Genomic DNA, 21,196 nt, shown 5'->3' on the forward strand with positions numbered 1-21,196 from the left:
GCGAAGGTACGATTGGTGTCCATTGAAGAGAAGCTTTTTGCGTAAGTGAAGAAGAATATGAGCAATTGATCTTAATTTTGTTGTTTCAGCTGATTATAAACCTATAAATCAATTAGTTGTTTATATTAATTTTCTTCTATCTTAATTTCATCAATTTTCAGAAGTAATCTAAATATTGCAACGAGACTAAAGACGGAGACCCGATGGTTGAGTTACTCAATGGTGTTCATACTAAAGATGGAAACCCGGTGTTCCAAAGTAATGAGAAAGAAGTGACTCTTTAAGAAGATCTAGAGGTTTATCTAATCATTGCAAACCCGAATAGAAGCAACAAGAAGATCAATCAATCAATGGGATAGATCCTATTTAGCTTTGTCGAAATTGTATCATTTATAGATGGAAGTTAAAATTGTAAGAAATGTATCAATTGCTCTATCTATGTTTTGAAATTGATGTTTCAGTGGAATTAACAAGAGTCGCTAAATTGAATTAAGATAGTTCAGTTGATATAGGTTCATATCAGGTTCACATCAGGTTGATTATCGGTTTTATGGGCTATCAAATACTTTTGACTTAAAAGAGATATTCAGTGGGTATATTACAATAAATGTCAAAATTCTCTTTATATAAAATTTCATTTAAGATTGTAAAGAGAAGTAAAATAAATTTGATTAAAAATTGAATTAAAGTAGTGCAGTTGATATAGGTTCACATCAGGTTCACATCAGGTTGATTTTTGGTTTTGTAGTCTGTCAAATATATTTCACTTAAAAGAGATATTCAATTTGTGATTACACTAAATCTCAAAATTCTCTCTATATAAATATCGTTCAAGATTGTAAATAACAGCAAGACAATTTTTATTAAAAATTGAATTAAAATAGTTAAATTGATATCTGGTTCACATCAGGTTGATTTTCGGTTTTATAAACTGTCAAATATATTTCACTTAAAAGATATTTTTCACTTAAAGGTATATTCAATTTGTGATTACACTAAATCTCAAAATTCGCTTTATATAAAATGTCATTTAAAATTATAAAGAATAACAAGACTAATTTTATTAAAAAATGAATTAAGATAGTTCAGTTGATATGGGTTCACATCCAGTTCATATCAAGTTGATTTTTGGTTTTATAGACTGTCAAATATATTTCATTTAAAAGAGATATTCAACTTGTGATTACACTAAATCTCAAAATTCTCTCTATATAAAATGTGATTTAAGATTGTAAAGAGCTGCAAGACAAATTTTATTAAAAAATTGAATTAGAATAGTTTAGTTGATAGGTTCACATCAGGTTCACATCAGGTTTATCTTTAGTTTTATAGACTGCCAAATACATTTCAATTAAAAGAGATGTTCAATTCTAATAATAGATTATATCTCAAAATTCTCTTTATATAAAGTGTCAGATAAAATGTTAAAAGCAGTAAGAAAAAATAAATTAAAAATTGATTACATCGGGTTGATTTTCGGTTTTATAGTCTGTCAAATACATTTTACTTAAAAGAGATATTCAATTTGTATATTACACTAAATATCAAAATTCTATCTATAATAAAATGTCGTTTAAAATTCTAAAGAGAAACAAGACAAATTTTATTTAAAATTGAATTAAGGTGATTCAGTTGATATAAGTTCACATCAGGTTCACATATGGTTTATCTTTGGTTTTATAGACGGTCAAATACATTTCAATTAAAAGAGTTATTCAATTTTTATAATAGATTATATATCAAAATTCTCTCCATATAAATGTCAGAAAAGATTGTAAAGAATAGTAAGACAAATTTAATTAAAAATTGAATTAAGGTCACATTAGGTTCACATCAGGTTGATTTTCGCTTTGATATCATCTTCAAGGAAATCTCTATATCCTAGTTTAAACACAGAAAGTCCGTGATCACAGCCGCCCACACGTAGTCCAGAATGAGATTGATAAACTCTTTTAGAATGATCAATTGAATTCACATCTTCCCTTACTTCAACAATTTTACAATTTTGCGAATATCACCCATCAAATACAACTACTCAAAATTCGCCTCAAATTATTAAAAATTCATTAAATGAACGAGTTCCATATCATCTGAAATTTTAAAACAAAATCCCCATTATTATTATAATCTTGAAGCAAAAGTAGAACATGTATAATATACATAAATTATGAAAAGGATTAAAACTTGAATCGAAAAGAGTATAAATTTAGCAGCTTATAAATCAACCAACCTCAAATGCTATGTTTTAAATCAGAATTTTCAAAAAGTAAAGTGATGTTGGTAGAGCATATGGCTATTAAACGAATCATTGAGCCAGATGGTTATTAAAATCTGAGAAATGAATCATTGAGCCAAGGAATCAAATAATGAAAAGAAAAACAACTCTAACAAAAAGCAAAACCAAATTTTAAAAAGCAAAAGCATAACAAAAGCAACACACATATACAGAGAGAGTGAGAAAAGAGAAATGCAAATAGAATTTCAAACTATTAACAACAAGTTTAAAATAAGCCAACTAAAAACAAAGATTAAAATTAAAATAAACAAAACCCAAATGCAGAACACATCAAAAAATACTTGAAAGAAGAAGAAGAGATTGATGAGAAAATCATAAGATTTGGGATTTGAAAACAGACCAAAACCTAGGCAAACTCAGGCCAAAAAGAGGAAGAAAGAGGGAAAAGAGGTGGCAGTGTGAGTTATTTAAGGATTTTTGTCGCCAACACTGGTTTTATCTTCAACACCATACTGCCACAAACAGTGCCACAACCACCGTCACCACAGTTACATCAGTTGTTTGGGGAGAAACAATTATTTTCACAGAGGAAAATCTTTTAGTCTAGTTATACGCCTTCGATTCGTGCTTGGATAGATTCAGAAAAATCTTCAGATCTCCACCATCGCCGCATCGCGGAGCAGCGAGGGAGCGAGTCGCATCGGCGGTCCAGCTACCGACACCGAAAGTCCGGCCACCGGCAGTCCGACCGGCCATAAATAAACCAACCCGATACATTTACTCGGTGGTAGAAGTTGTGGGTGTTGGAGAAGAGAAAGTAAGGGTGAAATAGGACTAGAAATATAATGAGGTATAGATGCAAACTGATTTTAAAAAAAGAGAGATTTTTGCAAAAAAATATTTTCTGAGTCACTAACATAAACTTTTCAAATTTTGGGGTATATGGTGACATTTTCTCTATACTATTAGGCCAAATTTTGATAATACGAGCCGAAATTGTTGGGTTAAGTACACAAATCCCCTAAAACATGCCTTTCCATTCATTTATACCTCACCATTTATTTTTATGCAAATATCTCTCAAAAAAAAAAGTTTTCAAAACTACCTCAAACTTTAAAATAGACATATTTTTATTAAGAAAGAGACAATATTACCCTCATATACAATATACCTTTTGATTTGACCAACCCACTAACCGACCACCGCCGGCCAACCATCTCTAGCCGACCACCGCCGGCCGACCAATTTCCGACCAATTTCCGGCGACTTTTCCGGGCAGTTTTCCGGCGACTTTTCGGGCAGTTTTCCGGCGACTTTCCGGACAGTTTTCCGGCGAATTTCCATCAACTTTCCGGGCAGTTTTCCGGCGACTTTCCGGGAAGTTTTCTGGCGGCTTTCCGGGCAGTTTTCCGGCGACTTTCCAGCAGTTTTCCGGCAACTTTCCGGGCAGTTTTCCGGCGACTTTCCGGGCAACTTTCTGGCAACTTTCCGGGCAGTTTTTCGGGCAGTTTTCCGGCGACTTTCCATCAACTTTCCGGGCAGCTTTCCGGCGGCTTTCCAGACAGTTTTCCGGCGACCCTTCCGGACAGTTTTCTGGCGACCCTTCCGGTCAGTTTTCCGGCAACTTTCCGGGCAGTTTTTCGGCGACCCTTCAGATACATTTGGATTACTCCAGGCAGCCACCATCCACCCTCCGGCAACCTTCCGTCGACCCTCCGGCCATAGCCACCTCCGGGTAACTTCCGCCGACCCTCCGATTAGTCACCATTCACACTCCTGACACATCCATCTAACTTCCGGCGACCCCTCTAGGCAACCGATGGCCACCTCCGGATGTTTTTAGCTTTCACTATATATAAAATATATACACACCCTTATAAAATACATTTGGTTGATCTTCAGATGACATTAAATTGAATTTTGGTTGACATTCAACTGATTTTTATTGAAATTTGGTTCATCATTTACATGTAGATATTAAATTTGATTTGATATATTACATGTAGATGTTAAATTTAATTTGATTTCAAATTTATATGGAATTGATAACAAATTTCAGTAATTAATATTTAAATAAATAAATTTCAATAAAGATAATGAAAATATTTGGTTGATTTGCGGTTGACATTTAGTTGGTTTGCAGTTGACATTTAGTTAATTTACGGTTGACGTTTAGTTGATTTTAGTTGACATTTAATTTATCTTTAAAATTTGGTAAAATTATAAAATAATGACTTTAACAAATTTAAGCGAACTCTTCAAAACAGTAAAAATTGTCACTTGTCAGCATTAAGAAATAAAAAAATAATTATAAATTTGATTTGATATGTTACATCTAGATGTTAAATTTAATTTGATTTCAAATTTATATGAAATTGATAACAAAATTCACTAGTTAATATTTAAAATAAATAAATTTTATTAAAGATAATGGAAATATTTGGTTAATCTTCGGTTGACATTAGATTGATTTACGGCTGACATTTAGTTGATTTGCGGTTGACATATATTTGATTTACGGTTGACATTTAGTTGATTTTAGTTGACATTTAGTTGATGTTTAAAATTTGATAAAATTATAAAATAATGGCTTCAACAAATTTACGGGAACTCTTCAAAACAGTATAAATCGTAACTTATCAATATTAAAAATAGTAATAATAGTTTTGAATTGTGTCACGGAAGAATTTTTGAATTCCAATTCCACCAAAGCAAAATTATATTTTATTCTACTTTTTAAATGTTTTACCAAATGTCGAGCGACTCCATGGTTAACTTTATACATGTAAAGATAAATTTAATTTGATTTCAAATTTATATGTAATTGATAACATATATAAATATATAATATCTAAATAAATAAATTTCGTCGAAGATAATATAAATATTTAGTTGACATTCAGTTGATTTATGGTTGACATTTAGTTGATTTAAGTTGACATTTAGTTGATTTTAAGTTGACATTTGATTTATCTATTGTTGACATTTATTTGACTTTTAAATTTTATTTTTTTTAAATAAGTGATTCAACTGATTAAAGTAAAACCGTCAAAACATTAGAAGTAAACGTTTCCAAACATTAAGAAGAGAAAAATAGTAATAATTGTTTTGAAATGGGTTCGAATTCCATTGAGAGCAAAATGATTTTTATTTAATTTTTTTAAAATTTGACCACTTTTATAAACCCACAACCGCGGTTGACATTTTACATGTAAAGATCAAACTTATATGTAATTGATAATAAATTACAATAACTAATATTTAAATAAATAAATGTTGTCAAAGATAATAAAAATATTTGGTTGACATTCGGTTGATTTATAGTTGATATGCAGTTGATTTTTGGTTGATCTGTTGTTGACATTTGTTTAATATTTAAAATTTAAAAAATTATAAAATAAGAGTTTCAACATATTCAAGCAAAACCGTAAAAACAGTAGAAACCGACGTTAGTCGATATTAAAAAGAAAAAAATAGTAATAATTGTTTTGAAATGTACCGGGGAAGGAAAAGGAAAAGGAAATATTATTGATATTTGGTTGACAATTAGTTGATATGTGGTTGATTGTCAGTTTATTTGTAGTTGATTTTCGATTGACATTTAATTTATCTTTAAAACTAGTCAAATTATAAAAGAAAAGTTTTATTAAATTTAAAAAAATTGAAAGAAAATAAAAAAAATTGATAAAAATTTATAAATCTTTTAAAATATATATTATAATATAATCTGCATTTGTATATTTAGCGTTAAAAATAATAATTTATAATAAGTATATTACGGAAAAAAAGTTATTTTAAAATTATGGCTATTAATCAGCTATGGCACTCCAACTTAAGGTCCCCTATCACCAAACCCCCTGAACTTTCAAATCGGCCGCTAAACCCCCTAAACTTTACTTAATGATCAACTAAACCCCTTTTAGTCCAAAACCGCCCCAAAAAACCGCCCCAAGCCCCATATTTTCTCAAAAATGCCCAAAATGCCCCTAGAAAAACTAAGCCAACCCAATCCAACCAAGTCTAAAGTCACCCACCCAATTAAATCAAACATAAACCAACCAAATCATTAAATCACCAACCCACCCAAATCCAAACTCACCCACTCAACCAAATCAAAAAAATCCAACCAAAAATTAAATAAATTATTAATTTTTTTTACACATATTAAATAACTTTTTTAATAATAAATTATTAAATCCATCCAATGAAAAATTAAATAAAATATTATTTTCTATATCACATATTAATTTTTTTTTTTTAATAATAAAAATTTTAATCGGAAAAGACGAACGGTAAACCGTTCATCTTCTCCGGCAGTCCACCGGAGTGGACAGCCCCACCCACGAAGGTGGGTCTGTGATGAACAGACCCACCGTCGTGGTGGGTGTGTCACTGAACAGACCCACCACGACGGTGGGTCTGTGAACAGACCCACCATCGTGGTGGGTCTGTTCTTGAATAACAGACCCACCTCGTGGTGGGTCTGTTCCGTTTGGAACAGATCCACCACGAGGTGGATCTGTTCCGTTTGAACAGACCCACCACGAAGGTGGATCTGTAAACGGAACAGATCCACCACAAAGGTGGATCTGTAAACGGAACAGATCCACCACGAAGGTGGATCTGTTAAGAACAGATCCACCTTCGTGGTGGATCTGTTCCAAACAGAACAGACCCACCACGAAGGTGGGTCTGTTCTTGACAGACCCACCGCCGTGGTGGGTCTGTCCATTCCGGTGAACAGACCCACCGGTGGTCTGTTCACCGGATTAATAAATTTTAAATTTAAAAAAAATCGAATTTTTTTTGTTAGTGGATGGGTAGCGGTGGTTGGAAATTGTTGGTGGCGGCGGATAGCGCGTTCCGATGGAGTGGTATTTAATTGGATGCATTGCTCATTTTGGTTTGATTTGGTTGATTAAAAGGGTTATATTTAATTTGGTTGGATAAGTGGTTTTAGCCTTGATTAAATTGGGTGGGTTGGTTTGTTGGTTGAATGAATGGATTATCTTTAATTTGGTTGGATAAGTGATTTTAGGTTTGGTTAGATTGGGGTTGTCAGGTTTGTTTGTATTTTCTTATTGATCTGAAGGGTATTTTGGTCTATTTGGACTAAAAGGGGTTTAGTTGATCATTAAATAAAGTTTAGGGGGGTTTAGCGGCCGATTTGAAAGTTCAGGGGGTTTGGTGATAGGGGATCTTAAGTTGGAGTGCCATAGTTGATTAATAGCCTAAAATTATATATAATTTATTTCAGGTTGACAACAAGTTTACAAGAGGTTTAGATTTAGTTTACATGCACTTTCATAATTATTGTGGAGTATTTGTATATATAATAAAGAGTAAACAGATACAACAAATAAGGTTTGCCTTAGTGGTTAGGCTCTTAGCCAAAGGGAGGAAGGTCATGGGTTCAAACCACACTAAGAGCAATTTGCCATTTTATTTAATTCTTTTAATATTTGACCACAACAGTTGACCGATTGACCACTGTTGACCGCCGACCATTGACCACTGTTGACCGCCGACCGCCGCCGTTGACCGCCGGTCCGACCGCCGTTGACCGCCGGTCCGACCACCATCCCCTGACCGGTTAGACCATTCCCCAACTGGTCAGACCATTTTTGGTCCAACCGCCACCTATTCCCTTATTCATTAACTCTTGATGAGGGGTAAAATTGGCTTGTAAATGTTTTGAGGTATAAATGAAAAGATGAAAAATAAAATGAGAGATTTCTGCATATAATTTTTTTTTGAGTCGCTAACGTATACTTTTATAGATATTGAGACATATGGTGTAATTTCCTCGAAATTGTACCAGAATTGGGCTTGTCGATGAGTCCGGCCCGAACCTAACCCTGAACAGGTCTAGTCAGCACAAGAGTAAACTTCAATTCTGCCACTCGTGAAAATTTCCGGAAAATAAATGCAAGAAATTTCAACATTTTTCCCAGAAAATCCCACCAACTTTTTATTTTGTATCTTCTGGTTACTATATTTCTTCATGAAATTGAGCCAATTTAATGATAATTGACTGCAATTCTTGCATTCTTTGTTCCTTCAGAGAGAAGAAATTTTTTAATTTAGGTAAGTGAACTATTTCATTTATGTGTGATCAATTTGATTGTAATTTTGTAGCTTTAAATCTGTTTCCATTCGATTGAATGTTAGAGATTTTTTAAGTTCTTATGATATTTCAATTTTGCTTTGTTCGTTGTTTAAATGAGTAATTTTGAAGATATTGTATATACTGAATTGGGGAAGTATTTTTATGGTGAATTGTGTTATAAATGAGAGTTTGGTCTGTTATTTTCCTTTGATGTGAAAATGATGCAACAAAAAGTTAGTTCTGGAAATGATTGCGGTGATGGGAATTCCAGTAATGGTCAGTTGCTGCGTGACATTGAGGAAATTAGTAAAGCACTTTACTTGCAGAAGGCCCCTCAAGAGGGTTTGGTTTCGCGACCCGCTGGTAGGTCGAAATCAGTTGAGAAACCTCGGTTATCGGAGTTGAATTCGACTCTGAATCCTAGAAATGTTAGTTCAATTGTATCATTTAAGGATAAGAAACCGTCTTCGGGATGGAATTGGAAGAAGCCCTTAAAAGCATTAACTCATATTGGTTATCAAAAGTTCAATGTTTGTTTCTTTTTACATGTGCATTCTATTGAAGGGTTGCCCTTGAGTTGTAGTGATATGAACTTGTTTGTGCAATTAAAGAGAAAGGATGAGGTTTTGCAGACACGACCCTTTCGGGTTGTGAAGGGTATTGCGGAATTTAATGAGACTTTGCTGCATAAATGTTGTGTATATGGAAGTAGAAGTGGACCTCACAATTCGGCAAAGTATGAAGCTAAACTTTTCTTGATTTATGCATCTGTTGTTGGGGCTCCGGGGATTGATATGGGGAAGCATTGGATAGATCTTGCGAGACTATTGCCAGCCACTTTGGAGGAATTGGAAGGGCAAAAGAGTACTGGTAAATGGACGACAAGCTTTAAACTCGAAGGCATGGCCAAAGGTGCTACTCTAAATGTGAGTTTTGGATTCTCGCTGGTCAAGGACAATTTAAGTGAATCTAGAAGAAATATGATTGTTTCCGAGCTTGTAAACTTAGTTGACGAGAGGTCATGTATGCCAGGGCCAATAACAAGTTCTAGGCTAGCTAACAGCAATGGTATGCTTCGGCGGGTTGGAAGTGTTCCTAGTGATCTTGACCGTAGATCTCCTCGCGCTTCTCAGTCTGTTGATTCGAAGATTTACGATGACGTTTCATCAAACCTGGGGTTGGAACTCTCAAATTCAATTAAGTTTCTATATCAGAAACTCAATGAGGTGAATATACACAGTTCGGAAAAGCTTCGTTCCTTATCTGAAGATGTGAAGGCGCATAAATTAAAGCTTAGTCTGGAGTTTGAGCCTGACAAAGATAATAGTGGATATGAAGATCATAGCTCTGAGTTTACGATTATTGACCAGGGAGTAGAAATGCCCAAAAAGGAGGATTTGGTAATAGAAGGGCGTGATATTCATCCTGTTGATGATATTGGTATTGAAACAATTGATGTGGATGAAATTTTTAAGGATGATGATACTGAGCTTGATGAGAAGAAAAAAATTATTTCAGAGGATGGCGTTTCTGATAATTATGCGGGTCTGGTTTTGGTGGATGACTGCGAATATGAAGAAAGCAGTACTTACAGAAAAGGATCTTGCATTGAAGAAGAGCTGGAGTTAGCTTTGAATAATTTTTTAACTTCAGAATCTGCAGATTTGGAATATCCTTTATCCATGTGCGAGTTTGTAGAGCAGGAGAATTACATGGAGACTAAATCAAATTACAAGGCTGATAAAGTGATTGAAAGATCCTGCAGTTTGGATGAACTCACAGAATCTGTGGCGTCTGATTTCTTAAATATGCTGGGGGTTGCGCATAGTCCCTTTCGTCTGAGTTCAGATAGCGATCTTGATTCTCCTAGAGGGCGTTTGCTAAGAGAGTTTGAAGAAGAAGCCATATCGTCTGGCAACTATTTTATAGAATGTAATGCAGAAAGCAAGGATAAAGAGTTTAATTGCGTAGATCCGAGTGGTTCAGACTGTGGGGACCTTTCTTGGGATTTTAATTTCTCTACGGCGGAGGACCACAAGAGGGCAAGTCAATTACTAACTAGAAGAAGGAAGGCTAAGGTCCTTGAAGATTTGGAGACTGAAGCTTTAATGAAAGAATGGGGTTTGAATGAGGAAGCGTTTCAGAATACGCCACGCCATTGTTCCGATGGATTTGGAAGTCCGGTTGAGCTACTTCCCGAGGAGTCAGTTGAATTACCTTCGCTTGGAGATGGCTTGGGACCTTGTATTCAGATAAAAGATGGGGGTTTTGTGCGGTCTATGAATCCTTCTCTTTTCAAAAATTCCAAAAATGTTGGGAGCTTGGTTATGCAAGTTTCACATCCCGTTGTGCTACCTGCAGAACTGGGTTCTGATATTATTGAGATTTTACAGCATTTGGCATCATTTGGAATTGAGAGATTATCATCGCAGTTAAACAAATTAATGCCTATGGAGGATATCAATGGCAAGACATTGCAACAAGTGGCACACAACGCCGCAATTCCTGTTAGGTATGAAAGAACACTTATTGCATTGATTCGTCATTTCTCATACTTTAGGCATATTGAATATTCATTTCTCATTGCTGTCATAGGCAAATTCCGCTTTGTTGTGAATCATTGTTTGATCAAGACACAATTTTAGATGCCGAGATGGAGCCTGACTATGTAACTGTTGAACAACTTCTCCCTTTTGCAATGAATACGATACAAACCATGTCAATGGAAGGTTTGAAAATTCAGTCTGGCATGTCCGAGGAGGAGGTACCGGCATCAAGCGTCGGGCCCAAGCCTATTATAAAGATGCCAGCTTTTGAAGGGAAGAGGGCAAACCTCGGATGGTTTCTCAGTTCAGAGGGCGCTGCAGAATTGCGAGCACTGGATGCTGAAGAAAGAGGCAGTGATATTGATAGATTATTGGATCTTTCTTTAACATTGCAGGATTGGTTAAGGCTTGACGCCGGAATCATTGATGACGAAGACCAAGTTAGTGAGCACGCAGTAAATATCCTGGCTGCCCATCATGCTAAGTGCATGGGCTTTAAGGCATCTGGTAGAAGGCAAGGAATACTGGGTAACAACCTTACTCTAGCCTTTATGCTGTTGCTTAGAGATCCTTTTCGGAATTACGAGCCAGTTGGCGCCTCAATGATTGCTTTAGTACAAGTTGAGAGATCTTTCTTCCATTTTAAGCCAATGTTCTATAATACGGCGTTAGACGGAAGCAGCAATGAATGTATTCAAAACAAGGATACAGATGAGGACAGGTCATCAGAGCAGTGTACACTTGGATTTAAAATCACTGAAGTTCATCTCTCCGGGTTGAAAACTGAGCCTGGGAAGACGCAGCACTGGGGTACGAAAACGCAGCAGCAGTATGGAACCCGCTGGCTGCTTGCCTGTGGCGTGTCAAAGGCCTCTAAGCAATCATTTTCAAAATCAACTGCTGTTGTTGCCTCACATCGACAGTTGAGGCGGAGGATCCGGAACAAGGATGTCTTGTGGAGCATAAGCGGTCATGAGAATGACACGAGAAGAAATTGGAAGGACTCGATGGGCTTGGTTCAATATATGAGGAACCCTGATGTCATGTTTGCTTAATGAAAGCATACAAATTTCCGGATGGGATTGGTTCGATATATGAGGAATGCTAATGTCATCTTTGCTAAATGAAAGCATACTAATTTCCGACTAGTCGTAGTAATTGTATTAGAATACACGTTTTTGTTGATCGAGTGGACCAAGCATATTTGTTGATATCTTGGGTATACATCGGCCATCAGAATACACTTCGCCAGGAACAAATTATGATAAGTGATGTAATAAAAGATAGTAATGGAATTTTTTTTATACCTGATGTATAGGCTCTTCCTTTTAATTTTATATTTTTGAGTCATTGTAAGTGAAGCTAATGATTTCTTGAGAACTCTGACTTGCAATATGAAATTTTAGTTGTAGGCAATTGCCATAGATTCCACTTGAACTTTATCAGCCGTATATAATTTAGAATATCTATTTCAAAATTGTGAAGCAGATTGACTCACATGATTTTGAGTTGAAAATTTTCGGATGTCTCGAGTTTGAACCTATATTCATTTATTTAGATTGTTGTCCAAGCTATTGATTTTTTTATACTAATAATATCTTTTGATCCCTAAATTTATACACATTCATCCATCTAATCCCTTATTTTTCAGTTTAATCTATTTGTCATTCTAACTTACAAATTTTGCCTACTTAACCTCTAAAACTTTATAATTGTTTGATCCCTTCTTGTCCAGTGGGACAAGCGTCGTCAGGTTACAAACTAAAAAGGCGCGTGAACATATTTTATTTTTAAGTTGACGTGTAATATTGGTTAAAGCATATTCTGATCCTAGTACTTGTACACTTTCACTCATCCGACCTCTCATATTTCAGTTTAACTTTTTTTGACATCTCAATTTTTAAATTTTTATATAGTAAAATTTTATTGTGAAAAAAAAATTAATTGTCTACTTTATATCTAATTAGTGAATTTTTAATTTTTAAGATTTTATTTAATTTAAAATAAAGAGAAGGAAAGAATTAAAGTAAAAGAGAATGAAAATATAAAATCATAGAAAAATAAACTTAAATTTATTTAAAAAAAAATAGAACACTTAATATGTAATTATTTTTAATTTTTTGTACCTTTTCATCCATTTGACCCTCCAACTTTCGATTTTGATGAAGAGTTGAGTTAGGTTGCAGTCCTTTTTTCGCCGCATCGCGTTTGTGTCTGACTCTCTATTTCAGAGATATGCAAAATTTAAAAATTGAGATGCCAGATAGGTTGGACTGAAAGATAAGAGTTTAGAAGAATGAATGTTTACAAATATAAGGATCAAAATATGCATTAAACCGATCTTTTTCTATCAATATTTTCCCATTACTAAATGGCATAAATATTACCTAACTTCTTTTTGGCCTTTTCATCATCTGCATCACCTAAATATGACATACTTTTTCACTATACTGAGTGGAAATATACAATACCAAACTTGTCTAGCTTCTAACAAGTAAAAGTGAAACTATATATGATTGATGAATTATACAAACTAATTTTGTTTGGACCAAATGTAGTAATAATACTTTAAATTGGCATACAAAGATAATTTCAGACCAGCAACGTCTTTAGACCATCCCTCACCAACAAAAAAAATGCATATATTACATATGTTTGAAAATTAAGTGGGACATGATCGATCAGCTAGCTCAAGCTAAGAAGAAGTTGGATGATTATGGATGCCTTCATAGGTTGTTATCACATAACTCGGATCATCTCTATCTCTTTCTACTCTCTTCTTCACTGGACAACCTTCCGCCGAGCATCGATAATAATTCCTGTTCATTGCACATAAAAATTTAATATTTGACGCAAATGAAAATGCTAAGTGAAACGATATTAATTTCCGAAAAAATATGTATTTTAAAACAAAATTCTTTTTTTTCAGTAGAATTTCTGAAATATTCTTGAAACATTGTTGATTCCATGGAATGAAATCTCTTATAAACAATTATATACTCCTTTCATATATTATATTATGACTTTAAATTTTATCGGTCCTGATTCAATATTGTTATATTAATTGTCAAATTTATTTATGTTTATATTATTACTGACATGACGCAATGTGACACGATGTTATATTGATTTAGTAAGCTAAATTTTATACATGTAGACGTATAATATAGTATTGTGTCAGCTCTAAAACTACGTTTAATTCATAAAATAGGTTCCGAAATATAATAGCTATTTTTTATTTTAATTCATGGAATTGCTGTTTCATAATTTTGTGGAATAAATATTCCTCTTTAAAAAAAGAATGACTATTCTATTTGTTAGAAATAGCTATTTCATTTCGAGTCTATTCCACAGACTAAATATAGTCTAGTTAAATGAGCTATGGACCAATAAAATATTTGCGGATATTTTGATAACCTGACTTTTATTTTTATTATAACGGGAGGTTACTCATTCATTTTCAGACAAAATTCTACTTACGTGGCAATATAAAATTGTTTGCAATCCAATTTTGCCACATAAGAATGCCAGATAAATAAAACAACAACAAAAAAAATATAAAAGATCATATCATTGAAAAGAAAGACACATAAAAAAAAATGATATACGAAGGATATACCATTAACTTTCCTTTACTTTACAACTTGTAACAACAATAAACTAAAGTTGATTGAATTAGCAAAATAGAGCAAATAAAACGTTAGGTTATTGAAGTGTAACCCACCAAACTGGCAAAGTTCAAAATATGACGTTGTTGATAAATAAATTTGTTTTGGGATATATGTACCTTGGATTAGGGCTGTTCTTCACCATCTTCTTGCCATATTTCCTCCACTTGAATCCATCATCCAGTATCTCAATTTCCGACCGAGTCTTGAATGCCACTCTCTCTTTAATTTCTTGCTTCTTCTCCCTCTCATCTCCACCCGCATCACCGCCTGATTCGCCGATCACCTGAGCTCGATAAACCGGAATTTCGGCACTAGAATTAACCGAAAGAAGAGAAGTTTGGTAATGATCATCATTCTGTATCCACTCATCAAACATCAACAATTCCGACAGCTCAAAATTTGTCAAGTCACCATAATCACTCTCTTGAGAGCCAACAGACATAATCTAAATAAAAAATTTCTTACAATGTTATATATTAAAAAACTGAGTTATATCTATTTATAGAAATATGGTTAATTCTGTTGTAGAAGGCGGCGTCTTGACGAGGTTCGTGAGATATTACAGGAAACTTCAAAGTGAATGCATAGACAAAGACCTGAGACTTGAGGCTCACGAATTTTAAAGTTGGGACCCATTATTTACGAACTGATCATTATTCATTATTCATGCATAAATTTATAAAGATTGTGACCCTACGATGGACGACTTGAGTGTACATTGACCTTTTGATAATGTGAATATAAAACAGTTGATGATGATCTCATGGTTAGACCATGCCTTCTCCGACGGGAAACGATGACACTATTTGTCAAAAAACGAAGATTATGCATGGAGTTACGGCCGGGTTCAGAATTTTTTCAGTCAAGACTTAATTTTTAGGGTTAATTCCAAAAAATATCACGAACTTTACACGAAATCTCATTTTAATCACGACTTTTAAAAGTTGTCATATAAAACCATGAACTTTCATATTTTTTTTTCAAATCTATCACCGATTAGTTTTCCGGTGTATTTTTACCTTTCATTTTTTTTCAAGTCCGCCGGATTCCGGTGGACATGTCACCAAAAATACAGTAATTGATTTGGTGATAGATTTGAAAAAAAATGAAAGTTCATGGTTTTATATGACAACTTTATAAAGTCGTGATTAAAATGAAATTTCGTGTAAAGGTCATGATTTTTTATGGAATTAACCCTATTTTTTAACTCATCTTTAATTTTCCGTCAGTTCTGGATTTAACCTCATCTACACTTATCTCTACTTATTTTTAAAAAATTGATCACACACGATGCTCGAGTCACTACAAAAAATACTGTATTAATTAATAATAATTTTGCAGCTACTTTTTTTTTTATGCTAAAAATATTTTGCAGCAATAATTTTAAAAACTGCTGCCATTAGTTAAGTTATAAGCAACATTTTACAGCAAATTTTATTATCAATTACTTAAGACCACGTTTTATTAACAGCAACATGCCACGGTTTTTTTTGTCACTATATGTTAATAGTAACAATTTTATCACAATTAACAGTAAAAATATTTGCTGCTAATTCTAGTATTTCTTATAGTGAGTCTAACCAGAAAAGTACTTGTATGAACCAAGTTCGCCACGTAGGATTATGAGTACATTTACCTTGACGGTCTGACTCTGCGTTTTCTGTTCTCCCTTTTCGTCTGGTCGATAGAGATGGACATAGAGGCATTTAAATAATTGGGAAATTTTATAAAATGGTCGATAGAATTTCATGAATGATTATCATTAATTTTAATTAATTAAGGTCGGTGTAGATGAGTTGTGTTTTTATTTTTATTGAGAATTTACGTGTCTTTGGCAAAAAACTTAGATGTAAGTTTTTTAAAACTAAATTTATTGTATCCTATGGTGTGTTTTTTTTTATCAAAAATGATAAAAATGATTTCTCGCATATATAATCAATGCTTTGGCAAAAAAAAAATATAATCAATGCATATGCCATAATATTGTTTACATCATAGGTCAAATAATTTTCCTTAGTGATGACTCATATGATTCGGTCATGTCCATGAACCCTAATTTCATCTTTGCTATGAAATTCTTTATAATAATAACATTCAAATCCAGAAACTCTAATAATAACATTCAAATTCTTTAATTCACTACTGAGTGGAAACATATATACATAAACCGAGAGTAAAAAACATACATTAATACATATTTATGTTTGAAAAATTAATAGGAAGTTGGATGATTATGGATGCCTTCGTAGGTTGTTATTACATAGCTCAGATCATCTCTATCTCTTTCTACTCTCTTCTTCACCGGACAACCCTCCGCCGAGCATCGGTAGTAATTCCTGTTCATCACATAATCACTAACATTAAAGGCTAACAGTATAAGTGAAATCAAATTCACAAAAGTTTATGTATTTGAAAATAAAAGGGTAATTACTAAACAAATCATGAATATGAACGTGCTTTGCAATTATAATATATAATATAATCTTAAAATTTGGGAATGTCGGATATGATCAATTATAATATTTTGTTTATAATTAGCATTGTATTAAAAATATTAGGGGGAGTAATTAATTATAAATTAGTGAGAATATGACAACACACATACTTATGAGAGTGTTAAAATTCAACCATAATCTAATAATTAGAAATAGTTAATAGGTGGTTGAACCTTTACACTTATAAACTCATTTATATTTGTTTTTCTAAGTAACATAGGATTATCTTTAACACATTGAGCAATTTTTAAATAAAAATACTGATTTGAACGGGGTAACAGTATATATTTTGGTGTCTATATAATTAATTTTTATGGTGTTCCGGATGTTTGAAATTAATAAAATTTAAAATTTGTGTCTGTAATTGCAAAATATGCTAAAGTTCACAATTAAATTTGCATTTGACCATAAAGTAAATATCATTTCTAAATCAGTAGAGTTTCTGAAATATCTTTGAAACGAGAAAATGTTGATGAAATGAATCAATAAATTTCTTATTAACAATAATATTCCCCTTTAATGTATATGTATAAATTTCTGATAAACAATTACACATATATACATACCTTGGATTAGGGCTATTCTTAACCATCTTCTTGCCATATTTCCTCCACTTGAATCCATCGTCCAGTATCTCAATTTCCGACCGAGTCTTGAATGCCACTCTCTCTTTAACTTCCGGCTTCTTCTCCCTCGTATCTCCACCGGCATCACCGCCTGAGTCTCCGATCACCTGAGCTCGATAAACCGGAATTTCGGTACTAGAATTAACCGAAAGAAGAGACGTTTGGTAATGATCATCATTCTGTATCCATTCATCGAACATCAACAATTCCGACAGCTCAAAATTTGTCGGGTCGCCATAGTCACTCTCGTGAGAGCCGGCAGACATAATGTAAATTAATAGTTTCTTACAATGTTATAGATTAAAAAACCGAATTATGTCTATATTTATAAACATGGTTAATTTGCTGTAGGAGGCGGCTCCTTGATGAGGTTCGTGAGATATTTGCAGGAAACTTCAGTGTTAATGCATAGACAGAGACCTGAGACTTGAGGCTCATGAATGTTATAAATTGGGACCCATTATTTACGCAGTGATCATTATCAAAGCACAAACTTATAAAGACTGTGGAACCTACCGATGGACGACTTGAGGGTTGAAATGTGAATGTAAGTTTTTTTTATGGTAATCTCGTGGTTACTGGTTAGACCATGCCTTCTCCTACGGGAAACCAGCTATTCGTCTTACTCAATCCGGTTGGCTTGAATGAGGTCGCGGGTTCGAACCGTACTTATATATGCAGCCGTTTAAAACTTAAGACCAGAGTTCTGTCTCCCGCATGAGACCTACTCGGCTCGAGTGGGATTAGTTTGAATGTAGAAAGCCGCATTGTATAGTTGGAACCCGTTCAGGACAACTCATGGACATACCAAAAAAAAGATATATTTATTATTACTTATTATTTTATAATATTTCAAAATTAAATCAATTATTACTTTTTAAGAAATCAATCTTAATTAATTTACTAAAAAAATATAATAATACAAATAGAGATCCAATTATTAAGTTTAAATATAAAAATATTATTAAATTAGACATAATTGTAAATTTTATATATAATATATATATATATATATATATATAAAAAAATTATAAAATGATAAATATTATGGAGCGTAGATAGTTGAAACTAATCAAATTTTGATACTTGTAGCTATTATTAATAATGCAATAGATTATACATCACATATAAAAATATATTTAGAGATATAATCAATTGAACAAAATTAATGGTTTTTGATGATCTAATTGTGATGATTAAGAATTTGTTTGGCTCAATTCTACTCCAAAATCAATTTAATTTGCATATGATTTATTTAATAGTTTATTTCATATAAAGTTTATAAAACTCAAAATTCAATATATATAATTTTTTTTTTCTTTATAAATCAGATTAGTTATTTTCATTTATAAATAAATTTAATAAATTTTATTCTGAACATACCAAATTTTAAATATTCATCCTTCAAATAAAATTTGTTTAGACAATGACTTAGCTTTCTTAATCATGAAAAATGGTCAACTACAGAATAGGAAATAGACACAGGTTCTTAAAAAAATCTAACCACGTAAATAAAGACACATAAATAAAGAAGGGCAACCCCATCTTTAAGTTAAAAAAATTTATTTATCTAATTATTAAATTTATTTTTATTCAGTTTCGCATTTAATTTATTTTAAATTTTTAGGTCATTTATTATATGAAAAAGGAGCGTGCAATATACTCGTCGTGAAACACTCATAAAATTGAATTTAAATATTCAACTAATTTAACATGTTGGTAACATATGTCACATCATCAAACATTAAAAAAGACCTAATAAATAAAAATGATCCTATTAAATAAAAAAATTTAAAGAAAAAACTAGATAAATATATTGTGAAAATTTATTTTAATTTTGTCTTATTCTTAATTTGTCCTTTTGTGTTATTTTAAAACAACATAAATCCCACATGGGAAGTGTACAGCTTCAATAATGAGTTTATAAAGATTTATGCAATATAGGCTCATAAGTGTGTTGAGGGGGAAGCAATGGGCTCGCCCCCCCCCCCCCCCCCCCCCCTCTCTCTCTCTCCGGAGTAGACTTGTGGGTTGGGGTTCGGGATGAAAGTCAAGTGGGCTTGACTAATCTTTTTGCTACCCGTTTTTTTTTATTATTTATTAAATAATAATTATAGCCTTATGTGAGAAGGCCCTATTTTAGCATGTGTAAAATTATTTTTTTGGTTGAAGTCTAAAAATCTGGAACAAATCTTGACTGAGTTTAAGTAAAACGTTTTTATTTACTTAACCACGTTTTTAATTAAGGATCCTCCACTAACTGATTTCGGTTTTGTTTAACTTAACCTCTTTTACGTCCTTATTCATTTGCTTGCTAATTACGAATTTAAAATTGAAATGAGATCATGGCTGGATTAGTGGGATACGAAATGGTATCAAAAATATTATTCACTGCTACTTCTGATCCTACTTTTGAATAAGTAGATGGCTTAGTTATATCCTGGGGTATACGCAAATACAGCGAAATATACTTTAGTTCAGTGAAACATTTCACGCCTCAAAGCTTAAACATTCTGTTCATTTCTCTAAATTATAAAACAAAATATATATTTAGAAGTACAGATAAATTTTGTCATTTTCAAACGTGAACATTATTAACGGCCACACACCTGTAATTTCCGTTCATAAAAAGATCTACTAAACAAAAAACAAATAATATAAAAATTTATTGAATTACAATCAAAAGACTTGAGCGGTTTGATGCATTTTATTTATGTTATTTAGACTTTTTAAAATATTAATTTGATCGAATTGATAAAAATGGACAATTTGAACGATTTAATTTATAAAGAAACCAATTAAGTTTGGTGTTAATTGACCACAATTAAAGTATAAATTAATCCTTATAAAAATAAGTATCATATGAGGTGAAATACATGCGGTGCATGAGTCAAGTGAAAATGACAAATTTAAGACTAAATTAACCCAAAATTAAAATATGCGCTGATATACCATTGCTTGCAAGTCGAGAAGATAAATGACCACTTAAATCATTTAAAGCTACGTATTTCCTTTCCGTGATAAAAAAAGGAGCATAAATGATGATTATTGTATTTTTTTTTATATATAATTGGGGGGAGACGAGCGCTTGTGGGATGATATGAACCCACGACGTATAATATAACTCGTGCTAAAAATTTAAACCTTTCGACTTTATAGATGTACATTCAAATTTTTAAAAAGTTATGATTTATCCGAATTTAGCAAATTCGCTAGAAATCTATCCAGCCTTCTAAAATTAATTGGCTTAATACATCATTTGACCCCTAAACTATACCATTTTATTCTCTGCGACCTCTAAACTAATTTCGTATTCTTTTGGACTTCTTAACTCTTTTTTTTGTTCTATTTAACCCCTCATTCGGAATGTGCACACCACGCGCGATGACGTGGATAAAATTGCTGACATGGCTTTACTGACATGGGGTTAAATAGAATAAAAAAAGTAGTTAAGAGGTCCAATGGAACACTAAAATAGTTTAGAGGTCATAGGAAATAAAAAGGTAAGGTTAG

The 21,196-nt window shown here is 32.8% G+C and overlaps 3 protein-coding genes across 3 annotated transcripts; 1 reads left to right on the plus strand and 2 right to left on the minus strand.

The window, feature by feature from the left end:
• The first annotated feature begins 8,130 nt into the window (after positions 1 to 8,130).
• On the plus strand, positions 8,131 to 12,315 carry LOC126668959 (protein PLASTID MOVEMENT IMPAIRED 1-RELATED 2). Its single transcript, XM_050362221.2, has 2 exons — positions 8,131 to 10,857; positions 10,941 to 12,315. The coding sequence occupies exons 1-2, from the start codon at positions 8,564 to 8,566 to the stop codon at positions 11,944 to 11,946; spliced, it is 3,300 nt and encodes a 1,099-aa protein (XP_050218178.1). The 5' UTR covers positions 8,131 to 8,563; the 3' UTR covers positions 11,947 to 12,315.
• A 1,044-nt stretch (positions 12,316 to 13,359) lies between these two features.
• LOC130014710 (probable WRKY transcription factor 50) lies at positions 13,360 to 15,052 on the minus strand. The gene is made up of 2 exons (XM_056104774.1): positions 14,679 to 15,052; positions 13,360 to 13,710 (listed from the first exon to the last, which is right to left on the minus strand). The coding sequence occupies exons 1-2, from the start codon at positions 15,002 to 15,004 to the stop codon at positions 13,587 to 13,589; spliced, it is 450 nt and encodes a 149-aa protein (XP_055960749.1). The 5' UTR covers positions 15,005 to 15,052; the 3' UTR covers positions 13,360 to 13,586.
• A 1,609-nt stretch (positions 15,053 to 16,661) lies between these two features.
• Positions 16,662 to 18,041, minus strand: LOC126666900 (probable WRKY transcription factor 50). The gene is made up of 2 exons (XM_050359804.2): positions 17,624 to 18,041; positions 16,662 to 16,898 (listed from the first exon to the last, which is right to left on the minus strand). The coding sequence occupies exons 1-2, from the start codon at positions 17,947 to 17,949 to the stop codon at positions 16,775 to 16,777; spliced, it is 450 nt and encodes a 149-aa protein (XP_050215761.1). The 5' UTR covers positions 17,950 to 18,041; the 3' UTR covers positions 16,662 to 16,774.
• Between the last annotated feature and the right edge of the window lie 3,155 nt (positions 18,042 to 21,196).

Source organism: Mercurialis annua, linkage group LG2 (assembly GCF_937616625.2).
Source record: "Mercurialis annua linkage group LG2, ddMerAnnu1.2, whole genome shotgun sequence".
Lineage (NCBI taxonomy): Eukaryota > Viridiplantae > Streptophyta > Magnoliopsida > Malpighiales > Euphorbiaceae > Mercurialis > Mercurialis annua.